The sequence below is a fragment of the Empidonax traillii genome, unplaced genomic scaffold, assembly GCF_003031625.1.
Source record: "Empidonax traillii isolate 1590-97213 ecotype Southwest subspecies unplaced genomic scaffold, ASM303162v1 scaffold733:size745334, whole genome shotgun sequence".
In the NCBI taxonomy this organism is placed as follows: domain Eukaryota; kingdom Metazoa; phylum Chordata; class Aves; order Passeriformes; family Tyrannidae; genus Empidonax; species Empidonax traillii.
Window position 1 is genome coordinate 615,621 of NW_020955926.1, and position 24,210 is coordinate 639,830.

Here is a 24,210-nt window from a genome sequence, read left to right on the forward strand (position 1 = left end):
ACTGTCCCACCCCCTCCACCCCCAGCAGTTCTGAATAATTGATGCCTTTTTACAAATTTTGTAATTAAAAGACCTACAGGAGTTACTATAGTAACAGGGGCCCTTAGAAATCAATTGAATAAAACAAAAAAATAAAAAAAAAAGGAGGGGGGTGTTTGGTTGGCTTTGATCTTTTCTCTTTGTTCATTGATATTAAGAATATTCTGAGAGATCATATTTTTTCTCAGCTGCAGAGTTCAGTAATATTTCAGGGCTTACAGTGTGTAAACACCACTATTCACCATCAAGCCACAGCATAAACACGGACAACTTCTGCTGTTCTCTTTCTGGGACCCACCCTAAAAAGCAAACTCCACTTATCCAGTTTTAAGACAGCCTTCCTGAAATTTTTACACCACTGCCTATTCTGCATGAAAATCCCCACGTGGAAAGACTCTTGACTGCGATGCACATTTTAGGGAATATTCCTCCAAAAATAAGAGCCAGCTCAAGTTACAAGAACAAAACTCAGAGCTCCCTCATTTCAAAGCAAGGTCCAACTGGATGGTGCAGTAAACCTGTTTTATTGCAAGTGTTGTATTTGGTTTTACTTCCACCAGCACCTGACTCTTCAGGTTTCTGTTTCAAGAGCGTTTCCACTTTGAAAAATTACTTTAAAGCAATGACAAGCTCTTGCACAGCAGCTCTGCTCCTTCCCCTGCTGTGAACAGACCCGGATCATCAGTTCTCAGGGCACAGAGCAGGCCTTTCTTGCTTCTCTGTTCTTCCAGCAGTTCAAGAACCAACACAAAGGAGAAAGTGTTTCTGCTAATCATTATCTTTTAATTATGCTGACAGACAATACAAGCCCTTGTACACCAATATCAGAGTATGTTACACCTTAGAGTAACTCCTGCAGCACAGAACAGGAGCGGTAGTACCTGTGCAAGTCACTTTGTCTCATTATTTTACGTAATTTAGTGCTTTGAGTCTCTCAATTCACATCAAATGAGAAAAATCACACCAGAAACTTTCACCAGGAAAAATATCCCACTAAGAGTCACGAATTAGAAGACCACAACAGGCTCACAGGCACAAGGAGAGGACGTGATGGCATTTCCCAAGCTGTACCCTGCTGCACCTAAACACAGATGCTGCTTGCTTTGGGATACCAACACCACCAACACAGAGTGATGCAGTGCCACCCACGCTGGAAGGGCACGATTTCCACTCAGAACCTTTCCTGGGAAAGGCTCAGCTCAGCTCTCAGAGCCAAGTTCAGGCTTCTGTTGCAAGCAGCCACCTACAACATCTTCCATTTGCAACCTTTCATTAAGCTCTTCACATTATTTATTGGCACTTGCTTGAAAAACACTTATATTACGAACATCTCATTTCCTTGCAGAATCAAGATGAAACAACAAATGTGAGTGTCAAAACACAGAACCTCTTCCAAAGATACAGAACCTGTCCTGTTGGGGAATGGTTCCACTTGATCCTCACCACCAGCCCTGCCTAAAATGCACACCAGGACCATCCCAGAGGCTCCCCACAGTCTCATTTTCCCAGCTATGCAGCTGGAAACTCTACTGGAAACTCCCATTTTCCTTAGAAAACCTGGCTGCCCGGGAAACCAGGCAGGTTGAGGAGGAGGTGGAGAGATTCCCTCTCAAGTCCTGTCCTGCCCTGTGGTAGGAAAATCAGAAGGTGTCAGACCAGATCTGCAAGGCACACCAGAGAGTAAATCCACCCCGCAGCTTACGCAGAACCAGCCATTTAAAAGGGCATTAAATCATTTTTCTCCAGAGGAAGAGACATCTTAGAACAAATTTAGCAACAAGGAAATTCAGCCACCCATAAATCAATAACGTTTGCAGAGGTCTAATGTGACTTCTGTAAAATCTGTTCTTTAAAATGTCTAATTTAAGACTGTCCTAACAAGTTTACTAAACCAGATAAATTTACGGTCAGGCACAGTTATGGAACGAGCCTAAATTTCCATGCAAAACTTGATTTTTACCTTAAATAACCAAGTTTAATAAGTAACTGATTTTTATTGGCCTGAAGGGCCATTGCTTAAAACAGGTTCCTTCTCAGCCCAGATGCTCATTTCAGATACTCAGCTGTAGCTCAGATGAGCACCAGGTCCATTTGGTGAAGTACAAGCCTGCTTTGAAAGCCATAAATCACAATTTTTGCTTTATATTTAAGTTATACTAGTGAACTTCCTTTGGAACTTTATACTTGCAATTCAAAAGGAAAAAAAAAAAACCCACAACTGTTCAGTGACTGAAGCTGTTTTTACATTTGAAGAGGAACAGTTTTAGCACAGGTAACACTACACGGTGTTCCAATCCTAAAGTGAGCCATAAACACAATAAAGGACTGAGATTTCCCTTTCAACGTGGAAAGGAGTTTTGTAACCAAGTCGTGTGGGATGCACTGAGAACTGGCTCAGCCTGAGAAGGCCCTTCCTGACTCAGCTGCAGGAACATCCTTCTCCAGCAAAATTCCTGCAAAACCTCCGACCAGAATAATTTATTACAATTACTGGTTAACACTATGGCCTAAGCATGGCACAACCTTCTGTCCCCAAGTCTCAGGCAGACCACCCTCTAATCACCACTCAGAAGGAACTTCAGGAAGGCAACACCCCCTTTCCTGCTTGGAGATGGAAGGAGATGCTGGAGATGCTTTGCTGTGTCCTGTCCCCTCCTGCACTGTTTGTGGACAGTAAATTTAAGAAGGCTGGGGCTGCTCTGAAAACTTCTCCGTGTTCCTACAATCTGAGAGCACAGAAAAGCACATCCAGGACACATTTGTTTCAACCTTGATGAGCTGGCACAGGCCCTGAAATAACAGCACACCTGGCCATTGGGTAGCACCACGATATCAACTCAGATCTGAGGATTTTCTTTCCAGTTTTGCCACTCTTGTGTGATTTTTAACAAAATCACTTCCGCATAACAGTTCAAATTTTCCTTTTTTTCTTTTTAATTTTAAGCTTGCAGTATTTTTTGCCTTCATGATAAATCTTATTTATTATAAGTAGATAAATATAAATTAGTTGTAAACCACCACCAACAATTACTTTATAAAAATCTCAAGTCATTCATTACAATAACAAGAAGCTTTCTAGCTGCTGGCTCGATTCCTGGCCGTGTTTTGTAAGCAGGGTGTGAGGCAGAACCACCACACCGAAACTCTCGTGGTGCCATCTCCTCCACCTCCTATCGCCCTGCCTACAACGCTCAGGGACCTGCACCAGCACACACTGAGCTCACCCAAACTTTCCATGTAGCTGAAGGGGGAAAGGGAGGATTTCCTCATGCAGATGGCATGCCCTAATTCTGCTCAGCTGGGGGAGAATCTAAAAAGAGAACCATGACAAGCTCTTTCTGACGTACCCGGGGAGACTCATCGCGAATCCAAAAATAGATGACTCTGTGCCTCAGAGAGAAAGAGAAAGAGACCTTCCTGTAATCTGCACTGAGGAAACCACCTTAGCTTATCATAAAGCAGAAGTTAGATCACTGCTGGGCTGGGAATTGTTTGTCACCAGATGGGTACGTGGAGGTTGCTGCTGGGGAGCTGCACCAACACGTTCCACGACGAGCACACGCAGTGGGTTTGCCTTCTGCAACGTGGAAACCAGACCCAAATGGGGGTGACTGCACAGCAGGTGCCCCTTAGAATATCCCACCAAGAGACACTGAATTTCAGTCTGGCAGAACACCACAGCTGGGCTGAATGGAATTCCTCGGAGTTCACTGCTCTCCTTCACAACTGGGGAGAAAACATCAGATGGGCAAGCTGTTCAAAGAAGTTGTGGCATGTATTCCCAGTAACAGTGATTTTTACTGCTGTGAGGCCTTGCAGTTGTTATTGCCACTGAAGGCTTGATGCTCATGGTATAAAAATCACTGTTCCAGAACCTCACCATCAACTGGTGCAACCTGTCCTCCAGGATCAGAAGCTTCAAAGTTACAGCTGGGCAGTGGAAGACAAAAAAAACCCCCCAAAACTTTGAACAGCCAGAACATCTAGAATTCGATCCCAACTCTAGTACTGATTTGAAAGGTGGCCCTGGACAGTCAGCTGAAGTACTGGTGCCACACCAATACAAGGGGTACAGTGCTGTACTAATTCACAACGATATCAAGATTAATAAAGTCAAGCCTCACTAGGGGAAAAAAAAAAAAAAGATACTCCAATACAAGGAAATCTATCCCATAGCGTCTTTATTTTCATAAAGGGATCTGCTTTCCTTTTCCCACAGAACAACACCAGCAGGGAATGCAGGTCCCATGTTTTCCAGCCCTGGCTATACCTTGTCGTATTTATTCTCCCACAATCTTCCCCCATTCACTAGAAACAATGTGGACAAACTGGGAGAGATTTGAAAACATTCTGATTGCCCCCAATGATTAAGTATTAACAACAGACCAACCAGACAGAATAAAAGCAGGAATAATATCTGAGCCTTCGTTTGGAAAGCAGGAGACAATCCCTAGTCCCCCCTGCTCACTGATGTGCTCCTCGTGGGATGCTGCTACAGAACCAACTACAGTAAATCCATTCAGTGCTGTCTTCCCAAAAGTTTGCTCATAATTCTCATTCTTGGTCATCCTTCCCTTTTTTTTTTTTTAATTTTCTTTTTCATGAGAAGTGTTAAGGACAGGAAGGATTCTGAGCAATTTGTTTTGCAATCACTACCTCCTGGGCTTCCCAACTGCAGTATTCACCCACAGGTTTTTTCCATGACACCTAAGAGGAGACCACGGTTTCAGAAGAATTTCTGTGTCCATATTTCCTTCACAATAGAAAGTTATATTTGCTTTAAGTGTATCAATTTTTTTGTATTTACTAAGCACAAGTTTAAAGTTGAGCTGCTGTTTGTAAACTATTACTGGTAACAGCGAAATAGGTTTGTAAACGCTGTAAGATGCTTTCCTATTGAAACCACTTAAAGCACATTTTATTACCAACTTCTTAATTTTGGCCATTAATGAGAAAACTATAAAGATGAACCCCCTCGTTTTCAACGTCAGAGCCAAACCATATCAAAGAAGTGATTGAAGAAGCCTGGAAAGACCTATTTAACTCAGAATCTAAACAGCTTCTCAGACAAATAACAAGAGATCCCGCTCTGAGTACAACACACCTTCATCCTAATGCTGTATTTCTGCTGTGAGGGCATTTCATCATTACCAGTATCCCTCAGGAATGGGAAGGGGGTATATTTTACACACAGTCACGGTCTCTGAGACCTTTAAAACCAGTTAGGTGTACAGACACACTTAGGATATCCTGGCTAAACACCCCCTGCTCTGACCCCAAATCTCTCTGGCTGCTGACTTACATTTGCAACCAAAATGTTTTAATCCCTTGTTAATTTACTCTCAGATTAATTTATTCTGAAATGCACGATAAAAGAATTTTTTCCTTTGCAATCCCACACTCCAGCCCCACTGTCTCAGCTTCATCCCCTCAATGTTTTGGGGAGGGCTTTTTGCTATTTCTGCTTGTAGAAAAGAAACCAGACACCCAGAGACACGTTTCTGATCCCACTGCAGGCTTTTTGCTATTTCTGCTTGTAGAAAAGAAACCAGACACCCAGAGACACGTTTCTGATCCTACTGCAGTTGTGAGTGAACGGCGTGCTGGATAAAACCTGACAAATTCCCTCCTAATACTTGGGAAGTAAAAGGAATTAGCAGCGAGACCTAGTTCTGCAGTGAGAAAGGTTTAATTAATAGGTGCCAGCACAAAGCAAAGGTGGTTTCTCCATAATCCCCTCGGTGAAGGCTGGGAACGGGAAAGGCTGCGAGAGGTTCCCTCCTGTCTGGCTTTACCAGCAGAGTACCTGTACAACCCAGCAGCTCCCAGCACAAACAACCCCCCCAGTAAATCCCAGGGCACAGCTGACTGGGAGCTTGCATGGGGTTGTATTGCTTTATAAAAGGCTTTTACTAGCACACGTTTCAGATGACTTGAAAACTCGGCAGTGGCTTCCTGAGTAACGTGCCTGGCTCAGACTCACACCCATAAAACTTTTACACCGGCCCAAACTGCCACCTAGTATTTTAACATCACACGTTATATGCAGGGAAGCTGTTTTAGAGAGCTTTAAATGCTGTGTATTTGCTCCACTTCCTCACGTCTCCGTAGCTGCCAGCAGCAAATGGCACCCAGCTGTACACAACATTGCCCGGGTCACTTTTAGGGAGGCAGTTATTGAACATAAAGGTGAGAAGCACTGATGTGCTCTTGCCCAGTCAGAAAAAAAAAAAAAAAAGCCACTTCTCGACCCGTGATGCACACAGGGCTTCCCTGTGGCAAACGAACCCCGTATTTCGGGGATGTGCTGCTGACTGGGCAGGGCTGGATGCAGCAGCACATCAGCTCCCTGGCAAGGCTGGCACCCCTGTGTGCCAGGAATGAACGAGCCGCTCACAGCCGCCCCGTGGAATCAATGAATTAACGACAAAAAAGACAGCGTTTTCTGCTCCCTGAATGAGAAAAGCGCTGAGAACGGTCCTGCACCGTGAGTGTTTCAGAGCCCCCTCCGGATAACCCGCATGCAGAGTGTCTCTGGAAACTTAAACTGGCTGCACATTCTGAAAGTTAAGTAAAAACAGAACCATGGGAGAGAACCCCCTAATTACCACATAGCGAGGGGACTGATTAAAACCATCAGGGCAGGGATCCTGTGCTTCATTAAATAAATACACCAAGTCAAGCTTTATTGTTATTTTAGCTGATGAAGGAAAAATAAAGTCTACCTCCAAATGCATGAAATTGCCTAAATTCAAAGCCTCACTAGCAACAGACTTTGAGCAGGGCAAGGTGTTTTTTTTTACCCCTAATGTTTGTATTTAAGTATCTCACTATGGCTACTTGGATTAATGGGAAATACTGAAGGCACAGCTAACCTCTGGCATTTCAGCATTGTACACAGAGAAATCCTCTGGATTTCACATGGCAGGGTGAAACTAATAAATGCAACATCAGAACACTATTTTATTCATGTTTTTAAGCTAAAAGCAGAGAAGAATTACATAGCATTTTGGTATAATGGACACCACCACCACCTCATGTATTCTCCAGCTAATAGAGCCTTTTTTCTGCTTTCTCAGTGCTGCATTAAGTATTCAAAACTGAATGCCAAGAGCTCGAGCAAACAGCCCTGGTGAGGTCATTTCTGGGTAGCAATTTCACAGGGGGTTTACTTCAATTAGAGAAAGAGGGAGGTGAATTTGTATGTAGGGAGCAAGTTCCCTCTCCTACCATCAAACTCAACTTCCTTACACTGCCCCAGGCAGGAGAACACCCTTTGCTGGGCTGTATCTGCAGCCTGTACCCCGTTAGCCAGCATTATCTCAGAGTTTTTAAGTCGAAAAGAAGCCTCTGCTCCTTTTCCATCAGTACTGGCAGGCTCAAAGGGAATCCCACATCCAGAACCAGTACTGCTGGTTAACGGGATCCAGCCCCTCAGAGAAAAGGTTCAGCATAATCCCAACGTTTTCACGGGAGAGAAAGTTACAAATCTCATCAGTTGTTTTTACTAATCACTTTAAAAGCTGGAGTTTTGTTAAGAGCTCGGTTCAAGGGCTGAACAAGTTAACACTGAGTAACCTGCAGTGTCACGCTCTCCGTGCCACTCTCTCTTTTCAAGAGTTTATAGCCTCGAAGCAAAATAAAGATGGAAGAAAAGCTGAAACTTCCACAGTCACCAGCACTGCTATTTTAATTGGCATGAAATTCTCTTCAACTGCTCGCTTATGTATTATTAGTCTTAATTTTTATAGGTGACGTTCCGTGTAAGGGTTACGTAAGAATAAGGCATAACCCTGCCCCTGTTTTCCTGGGCAGCCAGTGTTTAAAGTCACACTTCTCCAAAGAAATACTGAAGGAGGTTTTGGTTTGTGAAACCTCCACAATGCAGTAGGTAGAGAAATCAAAATATTCTGAGCTCTCCACTTGCACAGAGCAGAGTGACTCAGTTCTCCAGGCACCTTCCAGCAACATTCACCTAAGTGGCTGTAACTTTAAAAAGAGCATTCCTTGATAATGAATGACAATAAAACTGGGTCTCCTATAACCAACAGATCCTACTTGGCCATTTTCTAAGCTTAAAATGATCAGGCAGGTTGTGCCTTCGACTCTGAGAAGGGGGACAGGAAAGGAAAGAAGAAAGAAAACAACCCCTGAAACATGAGAGCAGATCTCAGGCAGAGGCAGAGCTCACAGCCAGACTCCAAACCCTTGATTCTGAACGATAGTGAAAATACTGATATTCTCACACACTGCAATAACAAACACATCATGGCTCCAACTCGGTGGAGAGAGCCTGCAAGGAGTATATACTAACAGCTGAGTGTCACAAGGAAGACTTCAGGTATTTTTGTTGGGTTTGGGGGGAGTTTTTGGGTGGTTTTGCACTGGGGTGGTTTTTTTCCATTTCTGCTTTGTTTCATTATTTTTAAACATCAGAAATAGTTTTGACTGTACCAATGGCTACAAGGCAACTCAAGAATCCCCATTTGTGGTAGCAGGTAGCACAGTCCCTAGGGATGGTGTAATTTCTCTCTGGAGACTCCCTAGAGCAAAGGGGATGTCTCTGTTTCATGCTCTATTTGAAAGCTCTATTTTCCCATCGTTTTTTCACTGCACATAAAGCCACAGCTTTGCTCACTGCAGTCTGTCAGGTGCAGGACTTTGGCAAGCCCAAGACATGTTCCTGTCAGCAGAGTCCATCAGCGGCCAGGCTGGACCCAGTTGGTTCTGGGCTCATCATCCCTGCCTTTGCCACAAGGTGCTCGTACAATTGTGTGATCACAGGTGATGTAACACTTGTTTGTGAAGTCCTTTCCTTCCCTGAACTTTAGAGACTCGACAAAAAGTTAAAAAGGAAGCTACTGACACCTTTAAAGTGTGAATTAAAAACAGAGACACAGGGAGGGAGAAAAATCTCATGGCCCAAAAGTTATCCAGCAGCTCAGAACCACAGCAGGCAGATGATGTGGGACTGCCAACTGCTTTGGAGAGAGCCTCTGGACTGCTGCCTCCTCCTCCCTGGAGCTCTGCCACTGCTTCCCTGCACCCACCTGGGCAGAACTCAACAGCTTCCAGAACCAGAAAGGCCCCTCTGCACTCCAGGTGAGGCTGAGATGACAGCAGAGCACGCAATACGCAGTACTGTGTTGTGTGCACGTTAATGGGGCAGAATGATAACGATCAGAGAGTGCAGCAGCTGATCTTGGGGTCCACATTGCTTAACAAAGCCAGGAACAGCCTCAGCAGGTTTGTGGGTAGCACTGTTTTAGGCTGCCCACCTCAAGAGGGGGTGTGGGTGAGCTGCAGACACAGCAGCAGATGGTCTGTGCCTGAAGATGGTCAGGGACCTGCAGAGCAGGGACTTCAAGGGGAGGGTGGGGGAGCTGGGCACGAAATGTCTGGCTTTGGGAACACTCAAGGCCAGTTTAAGAGAAGGCTACAACTATTTGAAGGGTAGCTACAGAAATTAGGGAGTCAGATTCTTCTCAGGAGCAGCACAGGGTGCACCATGAACTCTGGCTCGGGAGCCTCAGGCTGGATATCAGGAGAACAGAACCATTCTTCACCAAAAAGCAAGCAGGTTGCTCAGAGGGGCTGTGGGATCCACCACATGGATGTTTCCCAGATCTAGAGAGGCAGAGCCATCTCTTACCTGTCTGGTTCTGGCAGGAGCCCACTGAGAGGTGGGAGATTGGACCGAGAGACCTCCAGGAGCAAACCCCAACCAGCATCTTGGTGATTCTAAGGTGACCAGGAAGCTCTGCAGTACAGCCACGAGTTCCAGCTCCTGAAGTGTTCATTTATATTCCTCCTCCTACCCTTTCTTGGGTCTAATTCATAAGCTGACAGAGCTTTCATAATGAATGAATCAAAAATACTTCAAAAAACCCCCAATAAAACCCAAAACACGGTGAACTTTATCAAGCCCACGCAACTTCCCTGATGTCAGGGGGATGCTGAATATAACAGAGCTTGTACCTAAAAAAAACACTACCAGATAATCTACATAAAACACTTAATTCCTTTTTAAAGTGCTGCTTTTGTCTTAGCTCGTCATAAGCTGACGAAAAGAGAGGGGCAAAGGCAAGGAAGAAGCACATAATTCCCCTCCCACAAAAATAAACCAAATATTCATTGAAGGCCTGAATATTTTCAGCAGACCCAAATACTTCAGCAATTCTTAATGCCTTCAACACCCCTGCCTGAATGTTGTTACTGATTACTTGCATTAGGAAGTTGAGGCCAAAGAATGATGTGTCCCAAAGCAGCCAATTGGGGAAAAAAAAAATAATAATAATCAGCCAGCAGCTGTGTGATTGCTGCACAACAGTTGTGGGAAAGGCAGTGCACCCAGGGCAGCTCCTGATCCATGAGATCAGCGTGGCTCAGGACAGAAGGAAAGCATTAGGGATGTGAAATAAGCTCAGAGCACAGTCCACACCGTGCAGGACGGGCAGCAGAAGGCAGCTCGTTAGCACAGCTCCACGAGTGCCATTATTCAACCAAAACTAAGACTGCATCACTCTCAGCTCCTCAGTGTGGCAAGCAAGGAGTGTTTTTTTAAGAGGAGGCAGAACTCAGAGCCCAAGAGATCTCATTCTGGTTCACCTCATGCCTCTGCTCACCCTTCTATCCAATTAAGGCAGCCAGTTCCATGAACTACTGTATATTATATACATATTTACTATATATTAACGACCACACAAAGCTGACTGGGCCCTCCCAGTAAAGTGAAAAATGCTGGTTGAGAACCTTCCTTAAAAGCTGAATGAACCCTTGGTCCTGTGGTGATGATTCATTCCACCTTGCTCTGCAGGAACCGAAAACCGTGTCATTAAACAATCACAGAGCAGGTTTCTCACCAGATCATTCAATCTTTTTGAAAAGTTATCTACTGATCCTTTCCTCCATCTCAAAACTAATCTAGGCTTTAATGGCTGATCCATTTGCTCACAGTACTCAAAAAACCTCTGCCACAAGTAGATGTGATCATAACGTAGTAAGTTCTTCTCAAACCATTAGGGCTACACAGGGGATACATCAGGAAGACATTGCTAAGGAACTCAGGAGTTTAAATGCAGAATAAATTCCCTTGTAAATTAAGCACTGGGATTTGAGGGGAGAAGAGACTGAGAAGCTCCTTTATGTATCTTTTCTCTCCCCTCTCCTGAAAGACTTTTAGGAAAGTGAGAACTTCTGTGTTGAAGTCACTAGTGCAAGACAAAAATTTATACATGGCAACTGTGGAACACAATCAGAGTTCAGCTTTCCTTGTGCAAGTACTTTATACAGCCTCCTTCCACTCCTAAAAATGAGTAAATAGAGCCAGTATTTCAACAGGGATCCACTTTGCATTGCTCCTTATTTTAACTTAATTTGATGCTCTTAACCTATAGATCTGAATACGTAACACATGTCCTAGGATCCCCGGCCTTCTGAAGCACACAATAGATGCAATAAGTTTTTTTAAATAATAATTGAAGGTCAAGCTCGGTGATGAATGGGTTCTTTAAAGTGTTATGCTGATTTTGTTCCAAAATAAGCAGCTGCTTTACATGACCTGCTTCATTTCAACAGCAAAATCACAAAAAGTGGAAGAAATCACTCCCACACGAGTCTCCTAAAGCTCGTGCTGTTCATCACAGAACAAGCACAGAGAATAACCTGCTGTCCCTGAACAACAGAAAAGTGTCCTCAGATGAACCAGTCCTATAAGACACTATATATTTTTCCAGATATTCCCTGAGCAGGCTCCTCAGCAGCAGCTGAGCAAGAAGCAAGGTTAGGAGAGCGGTTGATTATTAATGCAGATCCATATTCAGACCCAAAAGTCAAACCAGAATGTGTCCATCAATCCCTAATTAAGATAAATCACACGAAACTCCTGTTGTCTTCCAGAAATCATGTGGGTGACATTCAGCTGCAGCCAGCCCATGCAGGCTCCATGAATATTTTAAAGAAGTATTGTGTCCCTCCCCCCCATAACCGGCTCAAGGGATCTGACAACAAAAGATCTCGTCCCTCCAAGCAAAATGCAGATTGAAAATACAAGTGACAGTAGCTTCCCACCATTGTGGAGCATCAGAAAGAGCTGTAAGCCACACCAGACTGTTCCAATCAGCCTTACTCAATCACTCCAGCACTTCTTTGTTATGCACTCTCATCAGAGAAATACTTGGCAGCGTTCACATGGAAATCATCAGCAGCTTTTTGGATCACTTCTTTCGCTGGAGAATCAGCCCCAACTTTTCAGAATGAGGATGTTTCACTAGAATGCTCTCTCAGAAATTCAATGCTCTGCTGAGGACTCGGGCAGATGGCTTGGCTGAGGCAGTTTGAAAATTGTCTCCAGTCAGACAGAAAGAAAATCAAAAAATAAAGCAGCAAGTATTTTGGAGATATTACACGTGTAAAAGCAGCAGTTACTGGAAGATGGTCGTGGAACAGACTCCTCAGTCACTGATCCCAGCCCCAGGGTTAAATGCTACCCAAATTATTTGATTTCCAAACGGGATTAATTGGTACCTCTGGTCTCCTCCTTGACAGACACATCACCACTGCATCCAGCAGTATTTGGCAGTATAGCTTTCACCTTCCTCCTGTTCACAGCTCCATTCTGTCAAGCAGCTGAAAAGGCACTACATGGCCAAATAACAGCTATGGCTGGAAAATGCCTGGAGAACAAACCACCCTCTTGTATGGTTCCCTTCAGTCAGAATTCAAAACCACAGACGGGCCTGGGAGAAAAAGGTTTAAATCAGCTTTTTTTTTTTGCCACAAGAAGTTTGCTGAGCTCCTATTCTGTCCATCCTGAATGTGTCCTCGGCGTTGTTTTGCTGCTATTTTTTAGGAAAGGAGCATCCTCTCTACAAAAATTAAACTGGAAACTGATGGAGAAATTCTCCAGTCCCCCCATATGTCAAGGGAGCATCAGCTGCCCAGTCAGACACGCTGAGAGCTTTGCAAACTGTGCAGTTCATTACACACAGATTATTGTGCTTATCTGCCACAGACAGATAAGAAAACTGTTTGCTCTCCAAAGCAAATCACTCCAGTATCCCGTTTCAACCTAAGAAAATACAAGGATAAGTGACCCTGTGATCCACCCAGGGTTAAAACCTGAGCCAGCTCCACAAGCCCAGCACCTTCTGCACCCCTGTCGCTTGGTGGGTCATACACTCTGGGCTCTACATGTTTGACTAACACACAGAATCCCTCAAAATCCTGCTTGAAAAATAAAACCTAATCCCCAAAATGAGTCCAGGGAAGCGGAGGCAGGAGCTGCTCTCTTGTCTGAGGTGCCCAAAGCTCTCTGTGGCTCCCCAACATGTGCCAGGGACCCCATTCTCTGCTGCTTTCCTCTCCTCTCAGCCCAGCACAACCAGTTAAGTGAGGGCTGAATCAGGCCCGTGCTATATAAATGGGCCATTTGAAGTTACACACACGTTACTTTACGTGGAAAAAATCCCAGCTTTTAAAAAAATGAGCATATAAAATATAAAACGACATTGAAGGCACACACACACAAGGCAGCTTTGCTTCGCCCTGCCTGTTCAGGAGAACAGATAGCCCGTTCTCTGCCTCTCTTTTAACTGCAAACCTTATACTAGCTGTGTGTATTTTGGACCCTTTCCCACCCTACCATGATTTCCTGTCTGAGTCTGCAGCCCATGGCAACAGCAGAGCACTGGAGTGTTGGGCTCTGCAGATGGTGGAAGGCCAAGTGCCCCGTGCCAGCTCAGGATCTTCTGCCACAACTTCTGCATTATCTAAGGCTTGGTGGTGTGGCAGGAATTACCTTCCTGCTAATAAATTATATTCGTTGGAATCTGTGAGCTGTGCTCCCCTTAGGGGAGCTCTGGCCTTCTGCAGGGAACGGGAAAAACCTCAATGGCACAGCCTTACGCTCACTGGAAAAGGAAAAGGATCCTCTGAACTGCTGAGGAGGTACAGAAAATTCACACAGTTTTATCACTCCGTCCCAGCAGGTCACTGGGACTATTTAAAAACAAAGGAACACAGTCCCCTCCCCAAATTTAGGGATGTGCAGAACATACATCACGCCCCAAAACAACCTACGGTGAAAGCTGCATTTCCACGTCTGCAAAGAAACATGAGACCCAGGAATACACAAACAGGGAAAAGGTGCCAGGGACAATGCCAGGGTTTGTTTTCCATTGAGAAATGGAGTGTTAAGCATGAATCTTCCTCGAGAGGCTTTAAAAAGAGACTCTGCACCTGGCAGTGCCCTGGGAGAACAGAGCTGGAGGGAGTGGCAGGGGGAAGGCCACACTTTCAAAGGAGTAACATCAGTAAAAGCACACCAGTCACCCTGCTCACACTCACCAGCACAGCCACAAAACCACCTCAGTGCACAGATGCTTTAAATCCCCCCCGCTCCCTCAAATAGGGGAGGACATCCAGGTGTTCCATGGAATGAGGGGTCACCATCAAAGCTTCTCCCACCTCAAGGTGTAAAGCTCTTAAATTTATTGCAAAGTACTAAAACAAAACTATCCCAGACAAACATGTGGCCTCAACTCAAGCAATTTCAGACCAGGCAGCAGCTTCAGAAAGGATCAATTCTTTTCTGATAAGCAATAACTGATCAATCCCCTATTAAATCTAAGGGAAATTATTCCTTTGGCTCCAGCAAGGTTAAAACTTGAAGGTAAGCAGCACTTCCCACAGAGATTCTGAGCTCCTTTCAGTAACAGCATTGACAACTATTCCAACAAATTCTTCTGCTTGGTGATCTTACTGTCATCACCCCCAAACATCTTTTAAGTTCAAACAAAACTGAAGCCAAAATTTCCACATGTACTGACAAAAAAATAAAAATTTTCATAACACTTCCTGGAAAGAAACGCTTTACAAGTCTTCACATATTGACAATAGAATTAAATGGTTTATTAAAACCAACAATAAAGATAATATGTCTGGTTGCTATTGTAGTTTCTTATCTTCTTCCCTTCCCTCCAAGTTAAAGTATCCTGGAGTGAAAATATCCAAAGACACCTTATAAATTTGATATAACAACTTAAAAGTACAAGAAAGCACGCTAAGACCATAATAAAACTGTATCAATTCAGCTCTAGAGCAACTTTTATGATCTCTAGACTAAACAAAGCTGCCAGTGCAAGCTGAGCATTAAACAGGGTGGGGAGTGGAGGGAAGATAACATATATAATGAAATGGATTTCCTCTGTGGGGGTGGAGATACATATATATGTATTTCTGCTCTTTGGTTGAATGTTATCTCTTACATTCTTATAACAAGCATCCATCCTTAAGTGTTTCAGTTAGACCCATGGTTTTGTGCAATTTCCTGAGATAACACCACGGGTCTAACTAAAACACTTAAGGATGAGCAGCTATTTTAACAAAACAAGCAAACAAGAAACTAACTGCTAATAAATTCTATTAAAACATCAGAAATACAACCAGCCTGAGGAAAATATGAGGCAAAACTGGCCTGAGTCCCTGCTTTAGCTGTTTGCCAATACTCAACTCTTGCCCTTCAGCTGAAATAGCCGTGTGCTTTATTCACAAACAATAAAATGTAAATATTAGAAGAAACTCTATTCACTGTCAACTTGGAATTAATCAGGAGAAAAAACAGAGCTATATAGGATCAAGAAAATAATAGATAATTACGCCTCTGCATGTTTATCTTCTTGTATGTATAAATCCCAGTGTAAACACACAGTCATGTTCCCTTCTTTATTCTCCAGGTCCCAGGCAACAGGCTGCAGATTGGGATAGAAATTCAAGGAACAGAATTGCCCAGCATGGACTGTAATGTTATAAACACTAAAGACTGGGACAAGCAGATTATGCCTTTTGTAGTGTTCCTTTCCTCTCATCCCTGAAAAATCATAAACAGCGTTTACTTTGATCTTTCACAGCCCCACAGAAAATTTATCAGTTGTTATAAATTTACATCCACAAACTGAAAAGCTGGGCTGAAATGTTTATTTGGCTTCAGTTCTTTGTCTCTCTCCCGTGATTATACCACAAACACTCTTAATCATCTCAAGCATTTTAGTGTCACTACACAAAAACCACGAAATTGTGCATTTTCCACTGTTTTCCTCTTTTTTTGCTTGTTCATTTTTGGGCAGGGAGAGGCAAATGCAGCCCCTGACAGGCCACCCTGGCACTGCAGGAGCTGGCATTTTGCTCAGTTCAGATGTGAAGCAGGTTAAGCAGCCCTGTGGACATCAAACAGGTTTCAGGAAAGAAATGGTCCACGTTGTTTAGTAACCAAACAACCAGAACAAGATGGACAAGTGCTCAGGTGCACAACTGACCTGTGAGTGTCTGGGTCAAACCCACACAGAGAACACCAAACACTTTTTTGCTTGGTCCTCAGGAAGGAGGGAAGTGCTTTGACAGCAATCCCTGTGACCTGATTGAAAGATGTTCCCAAGGTTATGGCCCAAAGCCTCAGCTCTGCTGAACACCCTTTCTAAGGTCACGGCAAATCCCAATCCCAACAGCTCCTCCACAAGCAGCATCAGCTGGACTAGGGTTATGGAAATCACATCATTAAGTAACGGGTCTGGGGCAGATGAGGAGGAAGTTTTACAATTCTGAGGGACTTTCATCTGCATGTAACACATGTGACTCCACTTGAAATGCTGGACCAGACCAACCTTCCAACATGGTATTCTGGGATAAATCCACAACTTGGGATCCTTAAAACAGACTTAGATGCTCTCGAGGCCCACTGTAAGTATATAAAATCTATCCCCTCTTCTGTAAGGAAAAGAACCAAGAGTTCTGCTGAAGGACTTTGGCCCCAATTTGTAAATTAGGAAAGCATGAATCCACCATTGTGCTGGATTTACTGCTGCCTCAGGCTTGCTTGGATTTCACCAAATGTCACGTTGGGCCCTTAGGTTCAAAATAACGTGTAAATTAATCCCATTAAAACGAGAAGAGCATCAGAAATGACTGTGTTTATTCTTCTGTTCATCAGCCTCAATCCCCATTGCTCAACAAGGGCAAATGGACATTTTCTCCTGCCCTGGTGGACCAGAATTTAGTCTGGGAGAAAGGGGTTTTTTTAATGACCAGTGTATGAAACTGCAAACTCCTGCACCATAAACAATAGAAAAATGTTTATAAATATACACATTTTACATGTATTTTGAATTGAAAAGCTTAGCACCGACCAAAAGCAAAACAAGAACTGAAATGTAAACAAATAATTATTTCTCTGAATGTTTCCAAACATTCAGAAGATAAAAGACAGTGAGGGATTTGCTGGGCACTGTTGGGTGTCCAGAGGGTTTATTGTGTTTAGAAGCCTCTGTTTCTCCTCATTTGAATTCCACTGGCACAAGGGGCAACTTGCTCAAGAAGAAGTAAAATGTAAAATGTATTGGCCTTTAAGAAAGCACAACTTCGTGAAGATCACAGGATTGATGTTTTTTTTTGTTTGTTTGTTTGTTTGTTTTTTTTTGAATGGCTGCAAAATTATTTCTTTTTAAAAACCTACTTACTTCCAGTTCAACACTAGAAGTACACTTTTGGTAGAAGCTCCCAAGTGCACTTTTGAGCTTCAGCTCTTTCTGAAGTTAATTAAGTGCTGAGTCCTGAGCCCACACTTCTCTGCAACTTGGTAATTGTGTATTAAGTCAATTTTATAGTCTATTGTAAAGAAGTATTTCCAGGACTTTACTTATGTTTCCTGCAGAGGACTTTATAAACTTAAGTGCTTCCTTTGAGTTGCTGCAAACTCACCCATTACACCACCAAGCAGATTTAAAAAAAGCTTTATGTGGACCATTACCTGGCAGAATCGAATCACACCAGGTACATCAGCAGAAATAAGCGTTACAACATGAAAACATTAATACCCAAGCAAGATTTTTCAGAGCAAAAATTACTCATTTCACCCCATTAGCAAAACACAGTTTATTTAAAATTCTGCTGTTCACTACCCTGCGGTGCTGGTGCATTTGATTTTGGAAAAAGCCCCAAATTAGGTAGGATTAAGGTGTCAAAACAGTCAAAATGTGCATGATATCCATGCTCTGGGTGAGTGCTGACCTCAAGGAAGAGGAGGCAGTGTGGAATGCCAGAGATCAGTTAGGGGAGTTCACTGACAACCATCAACTCGCCCCAGATAATATGAGTTCAGATTTCAAATCCTAGTTTATTATTAAGAGTATGAACAAGCAGAGCTCAATCCTCATTTTCTGCTGACACACACACACACACCAAACAACGTGCAAGAGCACCCCAAATATCCAGTCACTGCTGAAGTCTGAACTAAAGCAACACCATTTTTTCACCTGAAAAATAAATAAATCAATGACCAAAACCCCAGAACTGTTACAACTTAGGGGGGTTTATAACACACCAAGAACAAAACCCTGTGCTGGCCCCAACAGAATTCACTCAGTTCAAACCCTTGGCTTTGGCAGGAACAAGAGACTTCAGTCTGGACACAACAGGTCATAATTTTCTCTCCAAAAGGTCCCTCTCTCACAGGCCCAGCTCCTCAGCTTCACAGGGTTAAGGTGCCAGCAATCCCAACTCCCCTAAAAATCCAAATATAACCAGCATTTGGTAGTTACACACCGAGGGGGTTGCAGTTCTTCAACCAACTGAATTGAAAGGACACACATTTTATTGCCATGGGGTAAATAAATTTATGGCAGCATCATGACTTCATTAAGGCAGTTTTCCTTTAGTATCACAAAAAAAAATATATAAACAGAGAAAACTAACTACAAGGAGGGAAAATAGGCATTTTAGCCTTGGTTGAGCTATAGCTCAACATAAAATGCACAAGTAAAATGCAGCCAACTGCAGAGGAGCAAGTGGTGGGTTGTGCCTGTAGGAGAGGTGAGCGTGTACGTGTAAGCATTAATACTGAGGCTTCAAGAATTTGTCCCTGGTGGTTTGTGGACACAAATCCAAGCTCTTGGCTGTGGAGGAGTGGAAGCACACCAGGTGTGCTGGGGGCCCACAGGTGAACGAAGCCATAATTTGAACAGGATCGTGGCCACAACCAGCTCATCCCACACAGAAATACGGACAGAAATCTATCACATTCTTGCCCAGGAACCCCCAAAATTGCTTTGAACTCCTGCTTCAGACACAGGAACATAATGCAGAGTTATTTATTTTTTTTCTTAAATAATTGGCAAGCCACCTGCAGCATCTCCGTCCTAGCCCTCTATTTCTCCCCAGCTTGGTTTATTGATTGCATTGACAGCTCTCTTCCCAAAAAAATCCCCCCCTTCCACCATGCAGTGCTTTCCTCAGTAGTTGTGGAGCTGATAGCTTATTAAAATTGATGAGGCTCTTGATGAGCACACCAGTTTGTTCAGCTCAGATAACAAAAGGACGTTCTGCTTCTTGAAGTGTCATTATTTCTTTGCCCCCATGCTGGATTTCAGTACAGCACCACGACTACACCAAAATAACTGTTTTAGACCATTTTGATAACTACAAAAAAAGGAATTTTTAGAATGGCATAGCTTTAAAAATACTGAATTATTTATTTTTACTAATTACCCTCAATTTTAAAACTGCCTATAGTTTTTAACCTGTATTAGTGCAGTGAGAAATATAAAAGAAAGTGGGATTAGTGACACTAAATCCCAAGTCCATGCTTGATGTGTGGCAAGGTTTAGAGAAGAAAATTTAATTTTATCCAGTCCAACCCATTCCCTCTCACTGTAAGCAAACATTACACATTTCCCCCCTCAACCCCTTGCTAAGAAAAACACCTTAAGACACAAGCAGAGCTTATTTCAGACTCTTGTTTCCACTCATCAGCTGTGCAGGCTCATTTCTGGATTAGTTCATCCAGGGAGAACTCCCAGTGTTTGGGCTGAGAGGTTCATGGACAAACAGTGCTATCAAATTAAATTCCAACCCCCACCTTATTTTTTTTTTTTTTTCCAGCACAAACATCTGTCAACACTCGCATCTGCAGAGCCCCAGGATGTGCTGATGCATTAAACAGCACAGCAGGTGTACAGGCAGGCACGGGAGTGTTTGGCCACAACCAGACAGTTAAATACAACCTAAGTGCTCCAGTTAATAGGGCAAGAACAGCAGAACGTATTTGCAGTGTGCTGATGGTTCGAATTCTAAAGAACCAAGCAGCACCAAACACGGGCAGGGCAAGGGAAAAAAATTATGTTTCCAAGGTAAGTTCACATTTCAACTCGCCTCTCAACAAACATTTTAAATCAATAAACTAATATTCCAAATTAGCACGTCTTAAAATCCCTGTGAAACCACTGGGTGCATTCTTTACCTGAGCTGCACATCATACATCTCTGTGTAATCAAAAATAGGAAAAATACACTTATTTCAGTTTACACAAGTAATTTATTTTTTTTTACCTTCCTGTAGCCACGTTTTTCAGTAGCTGCTTGTCATTTTTGCTGCTTTTGTTTCATTTTCTCTCCAGCCTGCAGTGTGTTGTTTTTGCACCAGTCCACCTAGACTCTGCCTAAAAAGACTCAGTCCTTGGAGACACCAGCACACCCAGAGGCTTGGCAGAACTCCTTAAGGCCAGAGAGCATTCCTCCTTCCACAGAACTCACACTGACAGCACAAAACATCCCACAGAGGCAGCGAAAAGTTGATTAAAGAACAGCTTCACAGAAAGGGGCAAGGAAATAAGAGAGCCACAGATTATTATTTATGAAAAAATAATATTAAAATTCCCCCTGAAGCACTCAGAATTTTAAACTTTACCCTTCTCACACACCAGGTGTTGATTAAAACACATTTGTTATAACACATAATAATACTCCAAAGCCTGGAGACCAGTGAGTGGACTGTGGGCTTTGATGGGAGATCAGGCACTGAAGAAACACAGGGCTAAAAACTCAGTCCCTGGAGAATTTCGGAAGATTTATGTATTTCCTTACTATTTCTTTGACTCCAAAGCAGCAGGCTATCCTGATCTAATAATGAAAATGGTATTCAATAGATCATAATGCCAGAAATGTCCATTATGATAATCTCCTGCATAGGACATCGCCATGGATTTCATCCCGAGACTGCAATGCTTGACTGGAGTTGGAACTGAACCTCTAAGTGCTTTTTATCTCTGACATCAAACTCAGGGCTATAAAACCAAAAAAACCCAACACACACGTGCCAAGTGTGCAATTTATGAGTCCTCTACTAAAATGCTCCTGCTAGAAAAGAAGCCAAAGTGACAGCAAAGCAAGTTTTCCTGTTCCTTAAACAGAAATAAAATCCAGCTATTTCACCACCAGATCTACTTCAGATTTAAATTAATGTAAAAGACAAGATCATTTGAAAGCACTGCAGAGAATGAAGTGAATGCTACTCATTTACAATTCCTACAGGGAGAAGAAGAAAGAAGTTATTTCAGGCTTTTTTGCATCCACATAAAACCATTTGTGGCCTCGGAACCGCAAGAAAAGCCATTTAGAAGATTCACTGACTTGTGTCAGGTAAAATACCGGTGACAGACTGTCACAGGAAATCACAGGATGCCTTCATGTGCAGTTTTATTCAATTTCCAGACTTAAAAAATGCATCCAGTTATTGACAGAATCGATCTGAAAGGCAGGGACAACAAAAGAGGCAACAGAAGCCAATCCTTCTGTGGCCACTGCCTGCCTGGTTTTGCACGGGAGCAGCGTTATCAGAACTGACCATTTGGTGCCCTGAATATTTATAAGCGTTTCCCTGCACAGCCGCCCTCCTTCCCATTGAACCCCATCCATTCACCCCCTGCAATTTTCCCAAGGAGACTTCTCTTAAAAGTAGATTAATAAAAAGACTCTTCCTCTTCTTTTTACCCACAGGAACTCACGTGGCAAAAAGCACTGAGAACACCGAAAACGTTTATTTTAGTTCACGGAACCACAGTATTTCCCTCCGGCTTCCCTAAATAAGGGCAAACAAGTCCTCTTTTTGGAGCGGGTGACAAACACTCCCAGGATAAATAAAGAACGACAAGTGTTTTGTCAAGACAGGACATCCTCGCACCTTTCTAGTCATCCAAGAGCTCGGAGTTAGAGATGTTGATGCCTGTGTTTGACTTTGAAAGTTGCGGCTCTGCCCTGAAACAGCGCCAAGAGAACATCCCCAAGGGCTCCTCACATTTATCTCACAAGCATTCAGCGACACTGCCAGCGGAGGGAGGGCAGGCAGAGTGCACAGGAGGGGTTTGGGGAGCTCCCTTCGTGGCAGGAGGCCCCTCACCTTGGAATTCGGGCCAGGGGACACTCCCTGCACTTACCTACTCGAGACATCATCGCCAGGGTATGGGATGACCTGGGGAAATCCCCGCATCCCAGGAGGAGGGGGTGAGTCAGCCCTGTTCCCACACTGTTTAACACTCACCTAAGGGGTGTTTTCCCTCCTTCACTTGTCCCTCGCCGTGAGATTATCCTCTGAAGAGACCAAGCCGCTGGGGTTTAGAGTTAAACCATTAAGGTGTTAAGCACGGAATAACCCACCATAAGGATGAGACCAGGGAAAGTCCCGAAGCTGCGGGTGGTACACAGAATAGCTTCCTAAACTCCACGTTTCTCTGAATTTTCCACCCAAAAATACGGCACTCCTCAGTGTGACAATGCCAAATAAACAGAACTGTCACAGCTGAGCCTCCCAAACCGCTCCTTGCTCTTGAATAGGAAGACGCCAACATTCCTCTATCTGCTTATTTGCTCAAGCGCTCAAAACCTTTGCTTTCCAAAGAAATTACAGGGGTAAGCACCTTAACACTGTGTTATTCTCACTACTGAGGCACCGTCCCACATTCTCACTTTGGCAAGCCAAGCACAAGCTCGTGTTTACTGCCCAGGACAACACAGCTCTCTGCTGAGCTAGAACCAAGCCCAAGTCACGCATAGCTACAAGTGTGGGCTCAGAAACTGAATTTTACTACTGCAAAAGGAAAAAAAAAAGAATTAGTGTTGTTGTTTTCCCTCTCCGGGCTGTATGTAAGGCCAGCATCTTTAAGGTGAAGCTGCAAGACACTCGCTATAATGTAGATTTTGTTTCAAAGCGACAGTGGTGTTTTCTGAAGAGCAGCTTCTGGAGCACATTTCACCTCGCGGTTACAGAGAACCACGTTTGCACGCCAGTTAAGAGTACAAAAAAATGCTCAAAACAGCAGCTGGTAGAAAGTCAGATGTTTGTGAGGACAACAGGGCTTGGTTTCCCACAGCTCCTGTGCCTTTTATGAGCTGGGACATCTCAAGAACAGAGCGGGATCGTTCTTGCCTGGCAAAGCCGCCGTGCCAGCTCTGCCTGCACACACAAACCACGACCGAGATGCGATCCAGATGGCAAGGAAAGCCAAGGAAACCACCGAGTCCGCAGAGAGCAAGGGTTTTACCGTAAAGCTCGCTGGTACGAAGACAACAAATCGCAAAAGCTGGGCCTTACCATTCGCGTTTTTCCCGCAGATGAGATGCTCGTAAGGCTGCAACACTCCCCAGAGCTCCGCGTCGTTGTTGATAACCATCTCCAGCACCTCGGCCGAGATCTCCCCTCCGCCGTCCGGGCTCTGGCTCGCCAGAACCCTGCCCTTGATCTCTTCCACGAGGTTCTCCATGCAAGCCGTCAGGGAGATGGCCGCGTACTCGTGGATCCTCACCGAGATCCTCGTGTCCACCATCCACCTGAAAAACCTCCCCACCGAGAAGGTGAGGCCGCACCTGGCGGACTTGCCTTTCCTCAGCCCGTCCCCCGCGCTCATGCTGTACAGGGACAGAGCCTTGACGGTGGCCAGCACGCAGCTCTCCGACAGGGACCAGCTCTGGATGAGCTTGATGGCGCTCTGCACCTCGAACCGGGTGCACTTGGAGTGCATCACGCTGAGCCGCTGAGCCTCCCTGGACACCCTGATCAGGGCGCGCCGGAGCAGCTGCGAGAGCCTCCTGACAGCCTCCTGGGAGAAGCTCCTGCCGTGGCCATCTCCCTTCCCCTTGCGGAGGATCCTGCCGATGTCTTCATCGGCCCACGGGTACTCCTCTAGATCGGGCAGCTTAGGGCACTTGGAGAAGATATCCGCGACCTCGGGGTCCTCCGGCAGAACGGTGTTCACGGTGTCCCAGCTGTTGTTCCTACTGTTCATGGAGCCCGAGTAGTACCACCAGTTGCCTCTGTGCTGAGAAGAGGTGAAGGCTTGCGAGTTGGACTTGG

General features: G+C 44.2%; 1 protein-coding gene across 2 annotated transcripts in view; it reads right to left on the reverse strand.

Annotated features, from left to right (window-relative positions):
* The window catches only part of ABTB2 (ankyrin repeat and BTB domain containing 2), a 111,233-nt gene that overhangs the window by 86,324 nt on the left and 699 nt on the right, over positions 1–24,210 (reverse strand). The window contains exon 2 of one of the 2 annotated variants that reach the window (XM_027900475.1): positions 23,452–24,206. In XM_027900475.1, the coding sequence (XP_027756276.1) occupies positions 23,452–24,206 (755 nt within the window). The remainder of the gene's footprint in view (positions 1–23,451; positions 24,207–24,210) is intronic. The other variant, XM_027900474.1, reaches the window with a different exon arrangement.